Genomic DNA, 22,290 nt, shown 5'->3' on the forward strand with positions numbered 1-22,290 from the left:
CACAGCCTCCTCCCAGCGCCACTTGACCACTCCATTTAAAACTCGCTTTCACACGTAAGAGCCGCCGGCAGCGACGGAACTCCCGCCTTTCGCACCGCTCCGAACGGGCAGAGCGCCGCCGCCTCAGGATGAGCAGCACAGCGCCGAGCGCGCGGCTCTGTGCGATCGGTGCTCGCGCCGTGCCCTGGCGCCACCGCCACTTCCGGTGTGCGCGGGGCGCTACGGGAGGGGGCGAGTGGGATAGCGGTGGTGCTTCCGGTCCAGCCGGCCTCCTCCCTTTCCACGCAGGTACGCGGTGCGAGTGAGCGGGGCTGAGTGCGACGGTGAGGAGCTTGGGTGTCGCGGAGCGAGCCGGGAGCGCGGGAAGAAGGGGGCGGTGTTGGTCCTGTCAGCAGTGAGAATCTCCGTGGCGCGAGGGCCGGCCTGTCGCTGCTCGGGAGCTCCGCTCGTGGCCCCGCCTGGAGACGGTGCGCGGGTAGGGACGCTGCTCTGTGAGGGTCGTGTTGGCCCCGGTCTTGTTAGAAGAGTACTGAGATGCCAGTTTCTGCCGAACTCGTGTTTCTTCCGTGAGTGTTACAAGTCAGGAGCTTTTCAGAAGCCGAAGAAACGTTGCCTTTCCAGTTGCGCCTTTATTTCCTCTTTTTCGTGCTGTAATCGCTCAACGTTACTTGTGTGAAGTGTTGAAATCCTACACTGAATGGGGCATTTTTTTCCCAGAAGATTACGAATAGAAGGCATCGTTGCTTTAAAGTGGGTATTATTTACATTCCTACACTGACGAAGAAAAAGATAGGGGAACATGCTGTTTTACACACGTCAAATCCGTTCCTTGAGGGAATTTTTCCAGAGAAGATTAGTAGTGCTTTTGATACATAGAAAAATAACAGTTGAAAAGTCACACTAGACTTCAGGAGAATTTCAGTACTGTTGCTAATGAGATTGCTCCATGGAGAATGTTTCAAACAAATGCATACACTCGCTGCTTCTCCAGTCACTAAATAATGTGCCTTGAGGGAGCTGGGCTTGTTCAGCCTGGAGAAGAGAGGGCTGCAGGCTGAACTCATTGCAGCCTTTCAGTACCTAAAGGGAGTCTATAAACAGGAGGGGAGTCAACTCTTTACAAGTGTAGATAACAGCAGGACAAGGGGAATGGTTTTATGTTGAGGGAGGGAAGATTTAGGTTGGATGTCAGGGGATGTTCTTTACAGAGAGAGCGGTGAGGTGCTGGAACAGGCTGCCCAGACAGGCTGTGGATGCTCCTTCCATGCCTGGAGGTGTCCAAGGCCAGGTTGGATGGGGCCCTGGGCAGCCTGGTCTGGTATTAAATGGGGAGGCTGGTGGCCCTGCATGTGGCAGGGGGTTGGAGATTCATGATCCTTGAGGTCCCTTCCAACCCAGGCCATTCTGTGATTCTTTTTAAATTATTGTGCATCATCTTATAGATGCCCTTGGGTATGACTGGAGCTAACAGTGTTACTATTGTTTTACTGCTAGAATCTGTAATAAATTAAATTGTCAGTTCGTAAAAGCTAGTGTTGTTGCTAAGGAAAGACTTTGTGTATGAATAGCTGAGAAGTCAGAATTATGTTAATAAGTACACTTCTTTCTGCCTTTTTATACCCTTACTCTTTCTGATCTGACTGTGATGTTCTATTTCTTTTGCATGTCTTCCACAAATAATGTCTAAGTTAGTAGCTAGAGGGGGAAATTTAGATACAAAACTGCCTTGTACGCTCTTCCCTGTTGCTGAATTTGTGAAGTATGCTTGGCAGTGTATGGCTATGCATTGTGCTGGGTGTACATCAGTCTCTGTTTTCAGATGAAAAGTGAGGCTCAGATTCCTTTTTGAACTGCACTTGTCGTTTCTTATATTGCATAATTGTTGAAGTCAGTGCAGGTTATGTTTACTACACTGATCTTCATATGCTAGCACATTTTCCATTTGCAAATTTGCAAATGATGGGAAGAGTATTTTTCATTGATGTATAGTGATGGGTATTTTTAAGGAGAGGATTGCAACCGATTAAATAGTTGAGACCAACTTAATTTGATTATGGACTGCTGTCTGAACTAGAGTCTCAACTATGCTTAAAATTTGGGTGACTACTGATGGACCAATGTGCTTATTTTTGAGGCTGAGAACAAGAAAAGTCTCAAAAGTCACGATCTGTCCTGAACTTGGAATTAAAAATTGTTTGCCTGTCAGTCTAGTAAGTTGCTAACTTCATTCTCCAGACTTCCCTTATCTAATTTTGTTTTCTATTACAAGTAGAAATGGCTGCGTGCACTTAATATTCAATGGATTGCCAATACTGTATAGTTAGTCAGAAAACCAGGTTCATTTTTGAGTCTGTCTTCTTTTTCTTCTTGTTTTAATCTTCAAGTTCTTTTCCTGAGGAGTGTGTAAGAAACAGTATGTAAACATGACAGTTAGGGAACGATGTCTTTCACTTCAACACTTAGCCAATCACCATCTCACATCTGTAGCTTTTAGCCAATTCTCACAGCTAATGGACTAGTCTGCTCTATTTCCTTGTGAAAAAGAAGTCAACTTGGCAGGACAGCAGTGCCTCCATACCAGTGTTTTCACTGGGATTTGATCATGGGAATCATCCTTTGGCTAAGCAGCAACTGGTATAAAAAGGCCGGTTTGAGATACTCTGCAAGTGATGCTAGTTTTCTGTGCTGCAAGTAAAATAATCCAGCAAAATTCTCAGGCCTTTGTATGTCCCATGTGAATTTCACATTTGTTTAGTGTTACTGTTGGAAAGCTATATATTATGTCTTACCTGACTCTTTCTTTCAGCTTTCAGTCAGAGGACACGAGGAAAAAGGACAGAGAGAAGATAACAGCAGCACCGAATGCAGCGACCGTGGAGTCATGGATCTGAAATTCACTTCAACAAGAAAACACGTTTCCATCAGTGTACCTTCCAAATCTCAGACTATGTCACCCCATATCAAATCAGTAGATGATGTTATAGTTCTTGGCATTAATCTTAGCAAATTTAACAAGCCTGCTCAATTTTTCATCTGTGTTTCTGGAGTTTTTATGTTTTATCTAATCTATGGATATTTACAGGTAAATGCTATGAATTTGTGTCTTATTGTACTTCTCTCTTTTTAAAAGAAATTCTTTAGAGTAGTAATCTGCTACTATTTTAATATGTATAGACATATAAAATAGAAATTCACTGTAAAATCAAGCTCTTAGAATTTAAGAGCAATAAGCAGTTAGAATCTAACATTCTGCAAAAATTCACATGGGGTCGAGGTTTGGCTCAGTTCGTTTTTATCATTTGTTTTTTATTTCTGTGCTCAAGACATACTGTGTAATACATAATTATTCTTAATGTATGTTTTGATATGTGATTTTATAGTCTTCTAAAAACAAATTTTAGAACCATTGAGACTGATGTAGAATGGCTTGGATTGGAAAGGACCTCAAGGATCAACAAGTTCTAAGCTCTGAGCCACAGGCAGGGTTGGCAGCTGCTGGATTAAGTACTAGACCAGGCTGTCCTGGGCCCCAGCCAACCTGGCCTTGTATGCCTCCAGGGCTGGGGCACCCACAACCTCTCTGGGCAGCCTGCTCCAGCACTCACCACTCTCAGGGAAAAGCTTTCCTGACATCAAGTTTCAGCTGTTGTTAACACCTCCGTATCCACTTGAGTCCAGTGACTGCAGTACAGCAACAAGTCTGTTCTCTCTGCTCATCGTTCAGGACAAGGCTGAAGTGTATGTTATGGTTGTTATGTTGGTTTTTTTTTGGGTTTTTTGTTTTTGTTTTTTTTTGTTTTTTGTTTTTTTTTGGAAGCTCAACTGAGTCTTCTCAATAAAGCAATGAGTGAAAAGGTTTCAAATCATGTTCTTGATGTGGCTTTCCAAAACACCTAGAAAGATTGTTTAACTGAAAAAGTTACTATAGAACTTCCAAAGTTAGACAATTATCAATAAATAAGAGCAGAATCTCAATCTCAATGGGGTAAATATTAAGCAGCTTTTTTTTTTTTATAACTCTTGTTCTAGCTGCCTTATCTACCTATAACTGACACACATGCAATTCTTTATGCAGTGCTTGTGTTTTTCCATTGCGAATTGTCCCTGCAGCTCACAAGTTGACAAGCTTACAAGTTCTGTTAATTTGGGCACTCAGAATTTTAGTTCCATAATCCAAAGTAATGAGAATTACTAGTAAACGTGTCTCTTAGTGGAAATATGTATTTAATTTATTTTGAGCTATTTACAAAATCTTGCTAAAAAGAATCTGCTCAAGTAAGTGAACTGGAAAGCAGACTGAAAACCATCTGTAATTTGAGCTAAATCTCCATGGATCAGATGTATTCCCCTGATGAATCGATCCATTAATTTCAGTGGATTTAAACCAGCAGTACATTTTCTTATTGCATTTTGGAGGAACTAAATGGTCTTCTTCAGCACTGTGCAAGTTGTGCATGCCAAGTGAATTCTAGTTAATTCTAGCAAGGGCTGGATTTGCATGTACATGAAGAGAAAAAATAGTATTTTGAACGTTTTGGTGTATGTATGTGACCTTGGTGGGGTTTTGTTTTTATAGGAATTGATATTTTCAGTGGAAGGTTTTAAACCTTTTGGTTGGTACCTCACTTTAGTGCAATTTGGATTTTATTCCGTTTTTGGACTAATAGAATTACAGTTGATTCAGGACAAAAGGAGAAGGTATGTGTTTTTTTTTTTTTTTCCAAACATTTTGCATGCTATCAGTCAAAAAAAGAAACGTTTTGATGCTTATGATAAATTTATCTTCTGTTGCATCATTGTGAATGTGTTGAGGCATTTTTAGTAGATTCATGATAACAATCATCTGAACTTAAAGGGTAGCGTTGGAAGATATTTTGTAAGCATCCCCTTAGAACCAGGCCTTTAAATGGTCTTGTACTGTTGCTTTGTCCCATTTGTGGAGCTTATTCAATCTGAAAGTGAATTGACACAGACTGGCTGTGCTGCTTGGTATTGTCGTGTCTGGAATACCCCAAGTGCACTTCACTGCATTAAACCCCAGAGATTCTTGCAAACTTGAATCTTGAGCGTATGGGATATATTGATATGGGTCTGTTCTGCGGCTCCCTGCCCAAGTGCAGCCTCTGCAGTTTGCACACTGAAGCATTCTGTCATGTATGCAAATGTTAAAAATACATTAGAGCATGATTTCCTAGTTGAGCATAAGCATCGTTGCTTAGACGTAGTCATCGTTGGCTGACTTCTTGTATACTGCTTTTAGGTATCAGTATTATTTTATAGCCAATGTAACTGAGAACGTTTTGAGGTAGGTGGCTTTCAGGCATGCATCAGATAATGTGTAGTTACCTGGTAGACGCTGTGTTAACTAGTATTTATGTTTTCATTGCCAAAATATTTGGTATTGCTTATAGTCCTTGTCTTAGTAAGTAAGTTCAGTTGGAAGTGTAGCTCCTCCATATATTTTTACCTTTTGTTTTATGTAACCCAGGTAACTTCTTGTAGACATTAAAAATCTGTTTCCTAATTTTTAGTCTGTATTCACTCTTAAATTTTATTACAGAAATTGTTTGTTAATGAGTATGCCTGCATCATGTAATGAGTTGTGGATCAGGCAGCGTTACTGCAGGACATCTCCTTATGTTGCTAACCGTGCCTTTGAGTGTGCATAAGCAATAGTAGAACATATGCACAACAGTTAACTCTGAAAAATCACCACGTGAACCCAGTGATTGGTAAAAGCTAGTGCTGGATTATCTGTTATCAGATGATCATTTCATCAAATTGAAAAGAACATACCTGAAGATATTCGAGGAGGAGCTCCTTTTGTAGCATCTGAATTCCCTTTTATTTCTGTTGAGTTTTTCACCGGTACTTTTTCTATGTTCTTCTTTCTTAGGCCATCGGTGTTAATATGAAACCTTAGACAAACTGACACGGTGACAATGAAAAGACTAAGATTCAGGTTATCTAGGTGTGCTGACCTTTTGTGTTTCCTTGACAAAAAACCTAGAGCCTTTGTCTTGTTTCTTGCGTGATATACTTTCTCAGAAGGAGGTTAAAACATTCTTGTTTGGACACTTTGAGCCATGAAGTTTGTGTCTTCCCAGAATGTATTGGCAGTATTTGAAAGCAGAAGTTTGAAACCAGTCTTTTATGTGCATTTTAAAATTTCTGTTACGGAACAAAAAATAAGTGAGAAAAATGATCAAGTTCTATTATGAATGTATTCCTTAACATAAATTTTCTAAGCTAAATCTCCTCTACATGCGACTGCAATACCAACATTCTTATGTTTATATTTTGTAGAATTCCTGGCAAAACCTACATGATAATAGCCTTTTTAACAGTGGGAACAATGGGCTTGTCAAATACCTCTTTAGGATATCTTAATTACCCTACTCAAGTCATCTTCAAGTGCTGTAAACTGATTCCAGTTATGGTAGGCGGGGTTTTTATACAAGGTAAGTATTGGTCTTGCTGTTTTCTTATTTATCTTTTAGGTTGCAGTCGTGTTTGGAATCCTGTACTTTGCTAAATCCTGCTGCCTAGGGAGGAACAGGTACCATTTCTCCTATAGGAGGTAAAATGTAAATTTCTGAAGCATCTTCTCAGAGAAGGTGTTAAAAAAAGTAGTTGTATGGGTTACTTGCAAAATTTCAGTTTTACGAAGGCTTTTAAAATCAGTGTTATTTTCTCTAAACAAAAACACTTCATAAATGAACCATTTTCAGTGCTGGCATGGAAAAAAAAAATTAAACTAGGATTTAATGATTTGTGAAGAAATCTACTCTTTTTGTTTGGAAATCTTAATTTGTAAGTTGTATCATATTTATTGTTCAAAGTAAAAGGATTTAATTGGATGTATCTCTGACTTCTGTATCTTTGGCTAATCCCAAAATCATTGTTTGTATCTGAAGAACAGTAAAAGGGATCTGGAGTAGAGTGGGTAAAGACTATAGTTATGTGAATGAATGTCAGTGTTTCTGGAGTTAGTAGGTTTAAGTACATTATGAAAAGTTAATGTTTCTTTGGTACACAAGGATTCATTGAGTCAGTTAAGTTCTGCATATGAAAATGTTATGGAGCACTGTCAATAGTTATACTTTCTGCTAGTTTTTGATGTTAAAGTTGCAATAGACTGAGCTTGTATAGCACTCCAGGCCAGCAAATATTGTTGGAGAATTTTTATCCAAGTAACAATATACATATTTTTATTTCCCTGCTCTCTTTCTCCGCTTCTGCTTTACATCCTCTCAAACTAGAAGGCAGTAGGGTTTTTAAAGTTCCCAAATCGTCTGTTGGTGTTTGGGAATGACTTTTCTCTAAACAATAAAGGCAGCTGAAATCTCTTGAATAAGAGAAAAATTAAGAAAATATCCAGATTCTCCTGAATACACTCAGGTGGTGATTTGTTAGGGAGGATGTGTCTAAGGAGTAAAAATCAATATCATTAACAAGAATCAGATAATAATCTGTTAAGATCCTTCTCTGCTTTAGGAACTGCTGCTGTAGAAGAAACTGGTTTCAGTTGCTAAAGGCTGGAGCATTAAGTCTTCTGTTGAAGTGAAGGACAACTAAACAGTTTTTCCTTTGCCTTCTAGTCTGCTGACAGAGTAAACACAGAATGCTGACAGTATTAGAGTCTCATTCGTGTTGTTTGTATTGCTTTTGCAGGAAAACGTTACAACGTTGCAGATGTGTCTGCTGCCCTGTGTATGAGTCTGGGATTAATATGGTTTACTTTAGCTGACAGCACAGTTGCACCAAACTTCAATTTGACAGGTAAAGATATATTTTTCTAGTATAATAAAATGCAGACTTTTCCTACTGTAAGGGTTCCATAAAAGTTTTAAGAGTTCTTGGTGTAGTGTCTCATGTATCCTACTGAAAAGACAGGGTATTTTTCTGTCTTTGTGCTGGCAGAAATGTTTCTTTGGCAGTAGAGATATTTACTCCAAGCCTCAGTTTTTTAGGGTCTTAAAGCTTAGGGAAATAACAACTCTTTTTGTTGAAATATATTTCTTGAGAACAAAGATGAGATTTACTTCCCTGTGAATGCCTTATAATAAATAGGATAAAAATTTAGTCTGAGGATTTTAAAATGGCTGAAGTCTGTCTTTTCCAGTTCAACCTTTCAGTCTTGTTACGTTTCAGAACCTTTGTACTGATTGATGATTTCACTCTTAGAGTGTAGGCATTGTGAATTTTTGCATGCTACGTGAAATCAGAAATAACTAAAACATTCTTATGTTTAAAAATTTAATTGAAAATGTATTGCAGATGAGAGGGGAGAATTGGTTATTCCTGATTCCTGATTATTAGAAATGTTCACTGCAGAACTTTTATTTCTCAACAGTGAAAACATTAATTTATAAGTTCTGTTCATAAAAAATATTAATATTTTTATTAATAATATAAATTTGTGTAATAAATATTTTAAATAAAGGCTTTTCATTCTAGTAGAACATTATTTCATCTAGAGTTGTTGATGGTCAAATGGAAAGGTGTTGTTTGAACTATATTTTTGGCCTTGCTTACATGTTAGGTAGTGTGACAATTTTAGTGCTACTGGTAATGGAAGACTTGCTTTTTTAAGTCACTCAGTCATACAACCTGCTGTGCATTCATGTGTTTGTGGTGCAATTCGGTGGCCACTTCGACAAAATATCCTTATTTTGAGTGTAAGAAGGTGATATGCATGTGATTATAGTCCAGTGTTCTGTGAACTACAGAGACATTCTACTTTTACAGCAGTTCTAGACAACTGCTTCTAAACCTTCAGAGAATAAACAGTGTTGTCTATCAGTTTCTTTTATACTTATCAAATGATTCTGTATATATTGAACTTCAGAGCACAATGATTTGCAGGACATCAGTTCTACGAAAATAGAATGTAGACTTTGAATTCAAAACTCTGGGTCTTCCCTTAATAAGGTAATTCAAAATTCTACTGCTCACCTTTGAGGGAGGTACATTCTGCACTTTTCTATTCCTTCTTGTCTGTTGTGTTTTATTTACACTCGTAGAATGCATCGTCTTTGTCCAGTGCAAACACTAAAGTAAAGCATGAGCAAATGTAAGTTTTGCCCATGTCTTACTTTCAAGAATTTTACAAGTTGTTTATTTTCTTGTTTTGTTTTGATTTGTTTTCCTGTTATTGGATTCCAGCTTCAGTATTGCTGGGTCATAAAAGGTTTTCTTTACATGTGAAAGAGTTCAGCAAAGAAAACAAAAACTGTCTTCTGCCAGAACAGGTACATATTTGTAACTAAGGAAGAAATATATTTTTCAACATAGAGATGGTAATAGGAAAAAATTTCCTAGCATTGCTAAATTAGGGAGGTAGATAACCTAAACAGTTACAAATAATAGAGAGCATCCAGAAGAGGAAGTGGAGGGGAAAAATGTGCCCAGGGAGACAATCTTGAAACATTGATGCTATTGAAACTTCCACAGTTCTGTCTGTGGAAATATATTTCCACAGTATATATAAGTGGATATAAGTGGAAATTACCTGTTATTTATAGCAAGGAAACAGTGGAGAAGAACTACTTCTGTGCAAATTTCTCCATTCTAGACTATAATGTCAGATACAGTTTAGTCTTTTGCAGACTGGAAAGCTGATGACAGTATTGATTCTGTAATGACTTTGTTGTGACCAGGTATATACCATTAAACCACAGGGTCTATACCTGAACAGTACTTTTTAAAAACGGGTTATTTCAGCAATGAAGGATTTTCACAGTGAATCCTCTTGCATTTTTCTTATCACTACGTCTAACATTTCCTTTTTTCAGGGGAAATAATAGGGCTAACTTCTAAAAAGAATGTTATTTGATTATTTATTAAAAAAATACCTAAATGAATGCAGTTGATGTACTTTCACTGTTTTTACTACAAGAAAATTAGAGCTTTCTTTTTTATAGCAATAACCAGATGCTCCTATCAAGCCTAGAGGCAGACAGAGCTTAGAGCTTGGCTGTTGGGAGCAGTGGGAGTGGACACTGATTTACAGATTTGTTAAATCTTTTGTTAGTATAATGAAATTTGCTAACATTTGGAGATAACATAGAATCATAGAACAGCTTGGGTTGTGTTGCATTGCCTTCTACGCCTACAACAGGGTTGGAAGGTACCTCAAGGATCATCAAGATTCAAGCCCTTACCACAGGCAGGGCAGGGCCACCAACCTCCAGATCTCATACTAGAGCAGGCTGCCCAGGGCCCCATCCAACCTGGCCCCAGGGACGGGGCATCCACAGCCTTTCTGGGCAGCCTGTTCCAGCACCTCACTACTCTCATACTAAAGAACTTCCCCCTGACATCCAACCTAAATCTTCCCTCTTTCAGCTTATCAGGTATGGATTTGATATGGTATTTTTTTATTACTGTATTACTGGTTTGCTGTTTCTGAGCTTTTTCCGGATAAGTACAGAGTGACTTTTATCACTGCTCTGCTTTGATGATAAATATTCTTAAGAGGTTTTTGTTTTTCTTTTATTAGGTGTGGTCCTAATATCCCTTGCACTCTGTGCAGATGCAGTTATAGGAAACGTACAGGAAAAAGCGATGAAGTTGCACAATGGTTCTAATTCAGAAATGGTAAATATTAGTTTCTCATTTAGTGTTCTGTCACACAAAGTTCAAGATTATTTAAATAATCCAACTGATATTGTTATCTGGGCAGGGTAAAGGCTGAATTAATACAGAATTAACATCCTTTGCAATTTTGAAATGTGTTTTGTCATAGACAACGTATGCAATGACAAAACAAGAGATTATACCTGCTTTTCTCTTTGATATGTGAACAGTTACTTTTTGTGTATGCATCCTTGTTTTTTTTCTGTTTTTTTTGTTGTTGTTGTTGTTGTTGTTTGTGGGGTTGTTTGGTTTGGGGTTTGTTTGTTTTTTTTCTTTTATGGAGTCTTTTTATTCAAGTGCTGTTTTCTGTATCCAATTTCAAATGTATATTGGAGCTACAAAAACCACAGAATCATAGAATGGCTTGGGTTGGAAGGGACACTTAAGATCATGCAGTTCTAACCCCCTGCTTTAGACAGGGACACCTCCCTCTAAACCAGGATGCTCAAAGCCCCATCCTGCCTGGCCTTGAATGCTTCCAGAGAGGGGGCATTTACAGCCTCTATAGGCAATGAGTTCAGTGTCTTACTGCCCTCACTGTAAAGAATTTATTCTTAATATCTAGTCTAAATCTCCCCTCTTCCAGTTTAAAGCCATTTTCCCTCATCCTGTCTCTATATACCCTTATAAAAAGTCCCTCTTCAGCTTCCTTGTAGGCTCCATTCAGGTACTGGAAGGCCACTATAACAGTCCCCCTGTAGACTTCTCCAGGCTGAAGAGCCCCAGCTCTCTCAGCCTGTCTTCATAGTGGAGTTTCTCCAGCCCCCTGATCATCTTTGTGCCCCTCCTTTGGACCTGCTCCAATGTCCTTCTTCTGTTGGGGGCCAAAACTTTGCTTTTCATTCTGTATTAGATGATGTTGGTCTTGGTGTTTTCTTCCACTTATAGAAAATCAGTGTGGTGATTAAGATCATTAAAGACTTTGTTAGTTTGAGCCTAGATACTGCATTCTTGGATTCTTTTCAGAGAATTCAGTGCAGAAATGCAGACAATTTCAGAAATCATCTTTCTAGACTTGAGGTCGTGAGTGAGGATTAAGAGGTCCTTTCAGGGAGCAGGTTTAATGAGCAATGATCCCAAAATACAGTTGGGTAGTGAAGGAATGTGTCATCCATGGGATCTCTTGCAGAAGTTGGAGCTCACTCTTGATTAAGCAGTTATGAAAAGAGAAAAGATGTCTTGTAGATAAAATCATTTCACAGAAGATTGGTTACTACGTGTGCTTTTGCCTTATATTTGATTCTAAGAGAAACTTATTTCCCACTTCCTTATGAGGAACTAGCTACGTGTTGTTGAGTCCTTGTTCTAAGAAATAAGATCATAAATCTGGGAAAAACGCTGGATGGTTGCAAAGGCAAGGAATTAGAGCCTAACTTTTGTGTGTATAAGCACTGTGCAGAATTAGAGTTCTGCATATCAGTCTGTTTTTTAAGAGATTGAAAGTAGTTCTGCTATTGAAACTTATGCTGATCCTCATTTACCGTAGAGCAGTGGTGTTTTATCATCTTGTGGCGTTATCAGTTGTTAATACGCTCATTTTTGCAAATAATTGAGGTACTACAACAAGGAAACAACTGATAAAGCCCTTGCCAGAGGAAGCATGTCTACAATTGATACATTGAAAGTGTGCTAAATCAGTGTTTTCTAGTTGGTAACATGTGAAATAGTTTTGTTTGTTGTCTCCCTTTCTTCAGGGAAAGGGCCACTAAGGCCACTAACAGCAGTTGCTTCCCTCCACACCAGTGCGTACACAGAAGGGCAGCTCCAGCTTCTGAACTAGGCCAGAGCTAATCATAGGTCAAGATTTGGTATCCTATAGCTATAATGGTGTAGGTGAACTGAAGTGACACAGGTGACACTTTGTGACACATGCTGTGGCTGCTCATGGTGATTAAGTGCACATTTAATGTAGAAAGCTTCTTCATGTGTACAATAAATAGCAGAAATCTCTCTGGTGTATTATTCAAGCTAATTATATAGTCTTCAGAAGCTTTATTTGGACTGTGAAATCCTGAACGTGGAGGATTTCAGTCAGCATTGACTTCAGGATATTAACTGTCTAGCTTACAAAACTTTTTCATGTAGTTGTGGGTAGGAAGAATGAATAATAAGCATTAATTATTTTTCTTTACACATAAGCTGTTACAGGAATACTAGTAAAAATATCTTCAACACTACAAATCCATCTCAGAAACTAAAAATATTGAAGTAGAAAATTAAATGCTTTCAAACATATGACCCTATTAATATGATGTCACCTGGTAATTGTTTTCTTTTAAACTCTTGTAGGTTTTGTACTCTTACTCAATAGGTTTTCTGTATATCTTATTTGGATTAACTTGCACTAGTGGATTAAGCCCTGCAGTAGCATTTTGCTCACAGGTAGGTGTACAAATTTCCTTTTTTTTTTTTTTTTTCTGCAAATAACCTCAATAGAAAACATTGCTGTTTAGTTTAGAAAATCTCACCATTTCTCTAATGTTATGCTTTCATCATGTAACCTGGTTGACTTGTGTATTTCATGCATTAAATATGTTGTTACAGTCTTTATTGTACAAGATAATGTGATAATGTTTAAAAAAAAGGAACAATGAAATTACAAGACCAAACTTATAAGCTTATAATTTCATAATTATTCTTCTATTATTTAACTAAAATTAAATAAGGATATTTGCATGAACGCATTCTTGAACAGCTTATTATTGTTCAAGCAGTTGATTAAAGTCTGTAGTTTTGTCATTTTTTAATACCTCAGGGTTTGTTTTACACTTTCCTAACAGGCTTTTGTTGTTGTTGCAGCATCCAATTCAGACTTATGGTTATGCATTCCTTTTCTCCCTGACTGGATATTTTGGCATATCCTTTGTTCTAGCTTTGATTAAAATCTTTGGTGCCCTTCTGGCTGTAACAGGTATGAACAAATGATATCTTTGCTGCTTTTGGGATAAAAACTTGAAGTATTTTGTTATTTAGGACCGCTTCTGAGAATTGTTGTTTCTCTGGCCTTTTTTCTTGTTTGTGCTGATGATGCTGGTTTGTTTAGTATGCATATTTCTGGTGTATATTTGGGAACTTCCTCCTCCTTTTTCTGCTACAGTTTCAACATAGCAGAACATATTAAGTAGCACTGTGCAGGTGGCCTATGCTGTGTTTTAGTACAGAAACAGCACTATTCTAAATGGAGGAATGCAGCCAAGATATAAGGAAAAGATGAGTGTTACTTGAAGCATGGAAGAAAAACATATTCAAGTAAGGCATGGCACACACCTTAAGCATAGAATTTCTGGAGATTTCCAACAAAAAATGTTGTTAGGAAAGGTATGAAGGATTTCACTGAAGATTTTGTGAATATCCACACATTTTTAATGGAATGCTGCTGTAGCAGTGTAAAGTGTACACTAAAAGTCAGTTCAAAATAAACTCAAATGGAACAAATCTTGTGACAGTTTATTCAGTTTTTTATTAAATGGAATGCAATGAAGAGTATTTGTTTTGGAAGTTAAGGTGTAAACTAAACAGACTTCTCCTGGACTGTAATGTTAATGGCAGAAGCAGACTGTCTGGCCTTTTGGTTCTTTTAGGCTTACACAGCAATTGGCCCAAAAAAGGAAGCGGTCGTATTTTCTGTTGAGTCTTAATGCAGCATATATCAATTATGTCAAGAAAAAAAGATGTGAAATACAAATGTAAGGTGTCAGTAATATACTGAAAACATTTTTCCCAGTCACCAGTGTGACTAGCTGCATGTTGTCTGTATAACAAAATGAATCTCTCAAGTATGTTAAACGCTACTGTAGTCCTCTCCAAGTTAAGAAAGCCACTGAATGCCATTGTACCTGTTATTGCAACAGTTCAATTCACAGTGCAATTAAAAAGTTGTGATGTGATGCTCTGACTTCAATGTTTTTCTGTGAGTAAATGCAAGTCAGACCTATCTGTGCTGACAATCCCCAGGTATGTATCCCCATTGCTGAGGAAAAAGTGGACTTGAAAGGAGAGGCAGTCACAACCCTCTCCATAGGTTGTCAGATTTGACTCTTAGCCCATCTATAACTGGGCATAACCTTCATCTTGAGTAATCAGTCATCTGGGAAAGTCACGTAGAGAGTCTGAAATCTTAATAGTTAAAATTGTCAGGCTCAGTATGAGTGAGTAGACAGCTAGTACCAGTCTTAGCACTGGCAAGTAATGTCATCTAGTTGTACGTGGTCTTTATAAATATGTTGGTTGATATGTATGCCTTAGAAACAATGAAAAGCGTTAAGCATACTCCATTTTGAAGGCCAACTGTATTGCTTCCTAGAATGAAGTGAGCTTATTGATAACTTTGTCTACCTAAGATCCTTAAAGGAGGAACGATATGTAGTTAAATCAAAGAAACTGCTGATAAGACGAGTAACAGAAATTGTTTGCATTAGTCTGTTGTGTGTTGCATCTGTCTCTGCCAAGCTTTGACAAATTGTAGCATGAGATGCTTGCTACCTGAGTGTAGCAAAGCTACAGCAAAATGATGTGGTTATTGCAAGTGAATGAGTGTTTTCAACTTGTATCACACAGTGAGTTTGCAAACAGTCAGCTGAAGTGTTTACATACTGGAATATCCTCACTGTCAGGATAAGCAGAAATGACCTCGCTGTTAATTTTAGCAGTAGTTAATTGTCACGTTAACACGTTTTCAATGTATCTCACAACACTGAAGGAAAAGTCTTAAGGAGCTTAATAGTTTTTCAGCATCTCTCTGTGTGTCTGCTTTCAGACTACCTAAAATTATTGCTCTTTACTAAGTGCAGTTTACTTACTGCTGGAATAGTGACTTGTTTGCCTGAACAGCACTGCTGCTTCCGAATTTGAAAAAAATCACCTGTGAATTTTCCAAAAAATAGGCCTTTGCCTATCTAGCTTCTCTTGTTGCATGTGTGGTTGTTACGGCACTCTGTCAAGAATGGTTACATCAGGATCGTTCCTTCCTCAGGTTACCTTTTCTTAAAACTTCAAACATCAGTCACAAGGGACTGGGGTGGGGAGGTGTAGCAAGATGCCATGGAACTACTTTGCTCTCCTCCCTCTCCCCCCAAAAGCTGGTTTCTGTCAGGTAACGCTCTACTTCATTTGCATTAGTGGAGAGGAAGATACAAACAGTTATTTTCTGGCCTGAAAATTGCATGCTCTGATTTTCTATTAATTCTTCTCTGTAGCACTACCATATTTGTTTTCATTGAAGTTTAGTGCATCTAATGGCTGAACGTTGGCCCAATAAGAGGCTTGGTTCATGTGTTAAAGCAGCTCTTAAAGAATTTTAGAAGTAGTATCTACCTGTGGTAAAAATGGCTTAAGAGTGCTGTGGAATAGCAAAACCTTCCCGGATTTCCTTGTGTCTGACTTGACAATCCTAACACTTGAACCCTTTCTGTGTTGGCCTTAGCAATGTGAAAAGGTTTATTGTGCCTTGGAAGAACAGCTGCGTTCGTTACTGTCCCCATGTCAACCCTCCCCCTTATTGGAGAGAGTGGGGGGATGGAGTTTAATGAAAATTGCATTTCTATTAGCAGAATGAGAAATTATCAGACTTAATCGGGGAAAAAGAAGAAAAGGCACTTAATTTAGAAGGAAATGGTTACGTAAATATTTTAATTAATAGCTGGTTTGAAAGAGCAGAAGTAATGATGATTAGAAAAACTGAATTTAACCGTTTTTTAAATTATTCATCTGTAAACTGTTTTCTAATTAAAACTCAATTTTTTTTTTCATTCCCGCTTAATTTTTCACATAACAAAATCTATTTGATGTGCATAAATTTCTTAAAATGTATAGAAATTGCTACCAAGTGGTTGAGGCTGGGGCAGATAAAGTAATGGTGAAGGCTGTTTCTTCCAGTACTAAATATGCTTTTAAGAGAAAAAATTTAGTGGGAGAAGCGTGTGGGGGGTGAAACTTTGTTTAGTGGACAGAAAAAAATAGCATGAGAATACATCTATAATTATTGGTTCTTTTTGTCACGGTGTTATATTAGTAGTAATGTGGCTGTAGTTCTGAGAAGATTTTTGTCTGTTACAGCAAAAAGTACTTTGTGGTCATTGAAATATTTTCTGCTGCTAAAAAAAACTTGGTTTTCTTCTGGTACAGACAATTGTACAAGATTCTTTAATAAACAAAAGCCTGTGCTGTCATGTAACACCTTCTCTGTCCCTTCATAGCTGAATTTGTACACCTGGCTGCACTGTTAACGTTTATCAAGGTTTTCATCATACCTTTACTCATTTACTGTTTGCATGTTTCAGTGATAAATGATGCATGTTTTCAAGTATGCAGTTCACTAGCAACGTTTCATTCTTAACCATAGCATATAGCTTTGGCATTGCAAATGACCATCCAAAGTAATAGTTAGAGAGTAAGACAAACGGTTCACATCTGTTTTGCTAGCAGAATTGTGCTCCCAACTTTTCCTACAACCTTGTCTTTGCTAATGATGAGATCACATGTAGAAGAAGGCCTTTTAAGAGTTTTAGGAAAGCTTACTAATGCAGTCATTGAAGTCAGGCATGCTTGGTCTTTGAGACTCCTAGCCAAAGTTACATTGCTCTGCACTGCTGTATAACTGAAATTGCATTAACATTATTATTATTTAACATTATTTATTAAAAATAAAGCCCAAAGCAACAGTCTAGACTACAGGACTGTGATAAAGTCACATGAGAATGGTGAGAGATTTGGAGTGTCCGAGTCCTGTTGGGCCTGAACCCACTTCTTTCAGCTCTAACAGACCAATGGTTTTAGTTCACGTGATCAGTTACTTGCAGGGATTGTTCATTGCTTTCAGATGTTATGAATTGATTAGAGAGAAGCTGTTAAACACAAAGTCTTGTTCTGGGAGTTTCTGTGCTGCAGATTCTGGGACTAGAGATGAAACCATTTGGATGCGCACTTGTTTTGCGTAACATAGAATCATACAATCCTTGCTAGAGTTGGAAGGGCCCTTTAAAGGTCATCTAGTCTAGCTCCCTTGCAATGAACAGGGGCATCCACAGCTAGATAAGGTTGATCAGAGCCACAGGCATCCACCCCGTCTCTGGGCAGCCTGCTCCGGTGCCTCACTGCCCTTATTGCAGAGTCTTTTTCCTTACATCCAACCTAAATTTACCCTTGCTAAGTTTGAAACCATTTCCCCTTGTCCTGATTCATGATTCTGGAGTTACTTTACACTGGAGAGGTGCATTTACAGTTTGCCTTTGCACCAAGGATGACAGTGAGTGTAGCCAGATCCCTAACGGTCCCTAAGTAGTAAAGGTATCTACTAACATCAAAGACCATCTTATATTCTTATGCTGTCAGTGGATTCTTAAAGAAATAATTTTCTGTTTTCCTTTGCAGTAACAACAGGAAGAAAAGCAATGACAATTGTGCTTTCTTTTTTGTTCTTTGCGAAGCCATTCACATTCCAGTAAGTATTTATAGTTTTAAGTGTATTTTTATATATTTTATTTTAAAAAGGTTGAACGTGGATTTATAACAACAGTAGTTAATCATATTCAGGCTTCAGTGCTTTTTGTTCTGTATCTTCCACAGTGTTGACAGTCTGTTGTAGATTCTGTCTTGATGCTAATCATGCTAGAGAAAATAGTTTCCATTTTCCTAAAGGTCTGGAAGATAAACTGTTCCATGTGTTGGCATTTTTGGTTGTTGGTTTTTAAGAAATACGTCATATCTGGGATTTATGATACTTAATGAATTGTTCAGGTGCTTTCTTCCAGGAGGGTTTGGCTAAAGGCAAGCGTTTCTGAGCACAAGTTTGAATTCTTAGCTAGCTTTTTTTTAACAAGTGGAAGCCCCTCCTGTCTGGAGAGAAAATTAAAGTTAAAATGAAAGTTTATGGGGCTTTGAGTTCTTCCCTGATTTAGATCTCAATGAAGAGGTTTTTTATCCTTGAAAAAAATGCAGCAGAGATATTGCAGTGATTTAAATTCTAATTTGAAACAATTTAATTTTATTGCTATGTGTAAAAATAAAACTTAAGAACAAAGCCCAGAGCTAAATGCCCAAATGCAGTTTATTCCAGGTAAAAATGTTGAGGCTTAAAATAACAGGGCTTAAACAAGAAGTGTGCATTAGGAAGTATAGGCATAAGACACTGAATGAGTGCGTGTTTTAAACCAGTGATATAGAGAATGGGTCTCCTAAATATGGACAAGGAAAACATATTAAAACCTCTCTGGTCTACTTTATTCATATAAGAAAGAACAGTTAATCTTGTTTATTTTTTAACTATGAAGCCACAGTAATAAACTGTTCATTCAGTACAAGGAAAGGAAGGATTGCTTCACAGTAGTAATGGAGATTCAAGGAAATTCTTTCTCCGAGTCCATCAACTTGTTTGTTGTTATATTTTTGTAGTGGTTTTTGTTTCTTCTTCTCTCATTAATTTGGGATTTTTATTTTTATCTGTATATTATAAATACTGTTCAGTATAAAGTGCTAATGGTAACTTCTTTTCCCCCCTTTCTCTCCCCTTCAGATACGTGTGGTCAGGCTTACTGGTCGTCCTTGGAATATTTCTTAATGTTTACAGTAAGAATATGGATAAAATCAAACTGCCTTCACTACATGGTATTTGGAAAAAAAATGTGGAAGAAAGAAAAACAAGGACGTTGTCACAAACTGTATAGAGAGTGGTTTATGCCATGTCTAGACTCTGACTTCCTGTTTTATTGGAACAATCTTCAACTGATTCACTTTCCAAAGGGAACATTATTAAAACCAAAGGAGCTGAAGGCATAGTATCTGCTTGCAGATAGCTGGAAATGCACATTTTTGTGAGCCCTTTCTCCAGAGCACTTGAATTCATCATGAGAGGCATTACAGGCCATTGTCAGTTGGCATTACCAGGCAATGAAGGACAGCAGCTCCTGGCAAACTGCTGAGAAGCTGCACTCCCAGTGTGACACAGTAGAAGACTTACTTGGGCATTGTAATGATATTGGCCCTGTGTCTGATTCCAGATTAGTGTTTCTTAGTCTTCGTTAATTGTCTGGCTGAGGTAATTTAAATGTAATACTGTATTCATGTTTAATGGAACCTAATCAGCAACTGCTCGACCAAATTGCGGTTTTGAAGGTGCAAGGTTTAGAATATGGTATGTTGTCACTCTGTCACGTTAAATAAAAACGTTGTTTTTTTGTTTTTTTTTTAATAAGTTACTGATCAGGTCAGCACAAAACTTATTTATTGTCATAATTTTCATTTTAATGGAAATTTTAAGGCATCATTTCACTTGGTGGTCATTGCTTGCAAGTAATGAAAATAAGACTGTTTGAGCAGTCATCACCTGTGCTTTTACAGCAGTGGAAGTGGACTCTGGACATCAGCTAGCTGAGAAGAGAGAATGACAGTGTAATGATTGAAACAGCAGTGTAAGAATTTGTCATTTGCTTATTCTGTGGTGAAGCAACAAACTTTTCGTGGCCTATGGCACTCTTTGTCAAAGTGGTGTGAAGAGATAGGAAAGAAGGTTCCCTGAACCAGTATCATCAAATCAAAACTCTCTATTTTCAGTATTGGCCTAAAGAATAACAGCATCTGATACTGTATTTAAGGTATGTATTGTCAGTCTCTGTGTGGTAATGAATTTAAGAAGGTTAGGGTGCAGACTGCAATTATCTTTGTTTTATGATAGGAGGAGACAGTTTACTTCCAGTCTTTCATTGTGAATTTGGGAAGATTGAGTCCATTTCTCTCTCCAGCTTTTGTTTTCAATTCATTTTGAATCACTTGCCTTCTCTTTCATTTTATGTGTATAACACTGGCACTTTAAAAATACAGATCACTTTACAGTTGATTGTTCTCACACACTGATGGTAGTTCTTGTTGTCGCATCCCTCACGTGCTGTAAGCTTGTTTTGTGTTGTTTCATAAGAAATTGATGGCTTATTCCACTTAGACAACTGTAATTTTGATAATAGAACTGTGAGACCAGAAAGAATGTACAAAGAACTGAAAAACTACGCAGGATGTTTTGCCTTCTGCCAAAAAATGTTTGTGAAAGTACAGAAAATGTGCATGCAAAATGTTTGCCACACATTTGGGAAGAATTGCTGTTCCAAGGAGCTTGTAATCAAAGCGTGGATCTAAAAATGTGCCTTAAATTTTGCTTACTGACTTGGTAGCCAGCATATGTCATGTTAGGTGTGATATAAAATAGAGCATGGACTTACACAGCCATGTTAGCATGATGGGACAAATAGGTGGAGTGCAGAGCAGCAGTAACAGATGTGTACTGTTTCAAATGCTCAGGCTGCTGTATGTCAGCAAAGCTCTTCAGCCCATACACGCACATTGTCAGCAAGTCATGAGCTTTCATTGTAACAATGTTTTTTTTTAATTCCTGGCTGCTGCATTATTTATTGTGTCCTGGGTTAGGTGGGGAGGTGTGAATTTGACATATATGCACCCTGATATAAAAAGAGGAAGGACCTGCCATAGTTATCAGCAGTGTCCATACTGCAGTCGAAGTTGTGTGTAAGACATGAAAAAGGGTTACAATTTCAAGTTTGGTGGAAGAGTGGATTTTGGACCAAGTCTTTTCCCCCAGGCTCCTTTATTCCCACGCACTCTTTTCCCTAAATCAAGTTGCTCTTTGCTGTGGGGTTATTTGTCAGGCTTAAAAAAGAGATGGCTTTTGAACCAGTGAAAAGGAAGCAATGACAGAACATTGGCAACCCAGATCATCTTCATGGAACTTTGCAGTTAGCATTTGAGCATCAGTTTGGACAGTATTTCAGTCTCAGTTTTGCCATCAGTAAACTGTCTGTTACTAAACGTTACTGAACTTCCAGGAACCAAATTATGTGAAAGCTACCATACATATATAAAGTCAAAAGAAACATAATTAATTTGCTATCTGTTTTCTATAAATACTTGAGAAATCACTCCCAAAGTTTCTCATAGGAATTAGGATACCCTATGTAGCTTGCAGAACTTCTGTCAAACTGACCTGCTGAGTTCCATTGCTAAACCGAGTCCCATTGTGCCACTTCCACACAGCTGATAATGCAGTTTTGTCTTTGTTTTATCTGCAGTGCATCAAGTTCACAATTGGCCTTTTAACATTGGCCTTGTAATTTATTCTGTTGTGTATGAGACTGACTGGAACCCACATCACAGGAAGTTTGGGTGGTATGTTTTTTAACTATAGAAAAGGGTTTTTTAAATTCTTTTACAGGTGCTTGGTACTTTGAAATCTGACTGTGTAGACAAATGCTAGATTTAGTGTTCACAGCATATATTTAGGAGTCAGGTTTTTGTTATCGTGGGTGTGAATTCAGCAATTGTTACTGAGCAATTGTTGGAGGGAAGGTTTAGGTTGGATGTCAGGGGGAAGTTCTTTGCTAAGAGAGTGATGAGGTGCTGGAACAGCTGCCCAGAGAGGTTGTGGATGCCCCGTCCCTGGAGGTGTCCAAGGCCAGGTTGGATGGGGCCCTGGGCAGCCTGGGCTGGTACTGAATGGGGAGGTTGGTGGCCCTGCATGTGGCAGGGGGTTGGAGATTCATTCATTCCTTGAGGTCCCTTCCAACCCTGGCCATTCTGTGATTCTGTAACAATATGTAAGAAAGATAAAGAAGTTGCTTACTGAAATGAGAGGAGCTCATAATTTGCCAC

At 38.1% G+C, this 22,290-nt stretch overlaps 1 protein-coding gene across 3 annotated transcripts; it reads left to right on the forward strand.

Moving 5' to 3' along the window:
- Positions 1-190: 190 nt before the first annotated feature.
- Positions 191-20,481, forward strand: SLC35B3 (solute carrier family 35 member B3). 3 transcript variants are annotated; one of them, XM_042869702.1, is made up of 10 exons: positions 191-288; positions 2,807-3,082; positions 4,577-4,698; positions 6,307-6,461; positions 7,675-7,782; positions 10,505-10,602; positions 12,931-13,023; positions 13,441-13,552; positions 18,010-18,079; positions 19,151-20,481. In XM_042869702.1, exons 2-10 carry the CDS (start codon positions 2,882-2,884, stop codon positions 19,299-19,301), a joined length of 1,110 nt encoding a protein of 369 aa, XP_042725636.1. In that variant the 5' UTR covers positions 191-288; positions 2,807-2,881; the 3' UTR covers positions 19,302-20,481. The 3 variants fall into 3 exon arrangements, 2 of the variants coding, with proteins under 2 accessions (XP_042725636.1, XP_042725635.1); XR_006178523.1 differs by lacking the exons at positions 191-288; positions 19,151-20,481 and adding an exon at positions 15,614-15,733 and having other exon boundaries at positions 2,810-3,082; positions 18,010-18,085; XM_042869701.1 differs by lacking the exons at positions 191-288; positions 18,010-18,079; positions 19,151-20,481 and adding an exon at positions 15,614-17,244 and having other exon boundaries at positions 2,810-3,082.
- The last annotated feature ends 1,809 nt before the right edge of the window (positions 20,482-22,290 follow it).

This window comes from Lagopus leucura, unplaced genomic scaffold, assembly GCF_019238085.1.
Source record: "Lagopus leucura isolate 7727_CA_CO unplaced genomic scaffold, USGS_WTPT01 Super-Scaffold_100002, whole genome shotgun sequence".
Taxonomy (NCBI): domain Eukaryota; kingdom Metazoa; phylum Chordata; class Aves; order Galliformes; family Phasianidae; genus Lagopus; species Lagopus leucura.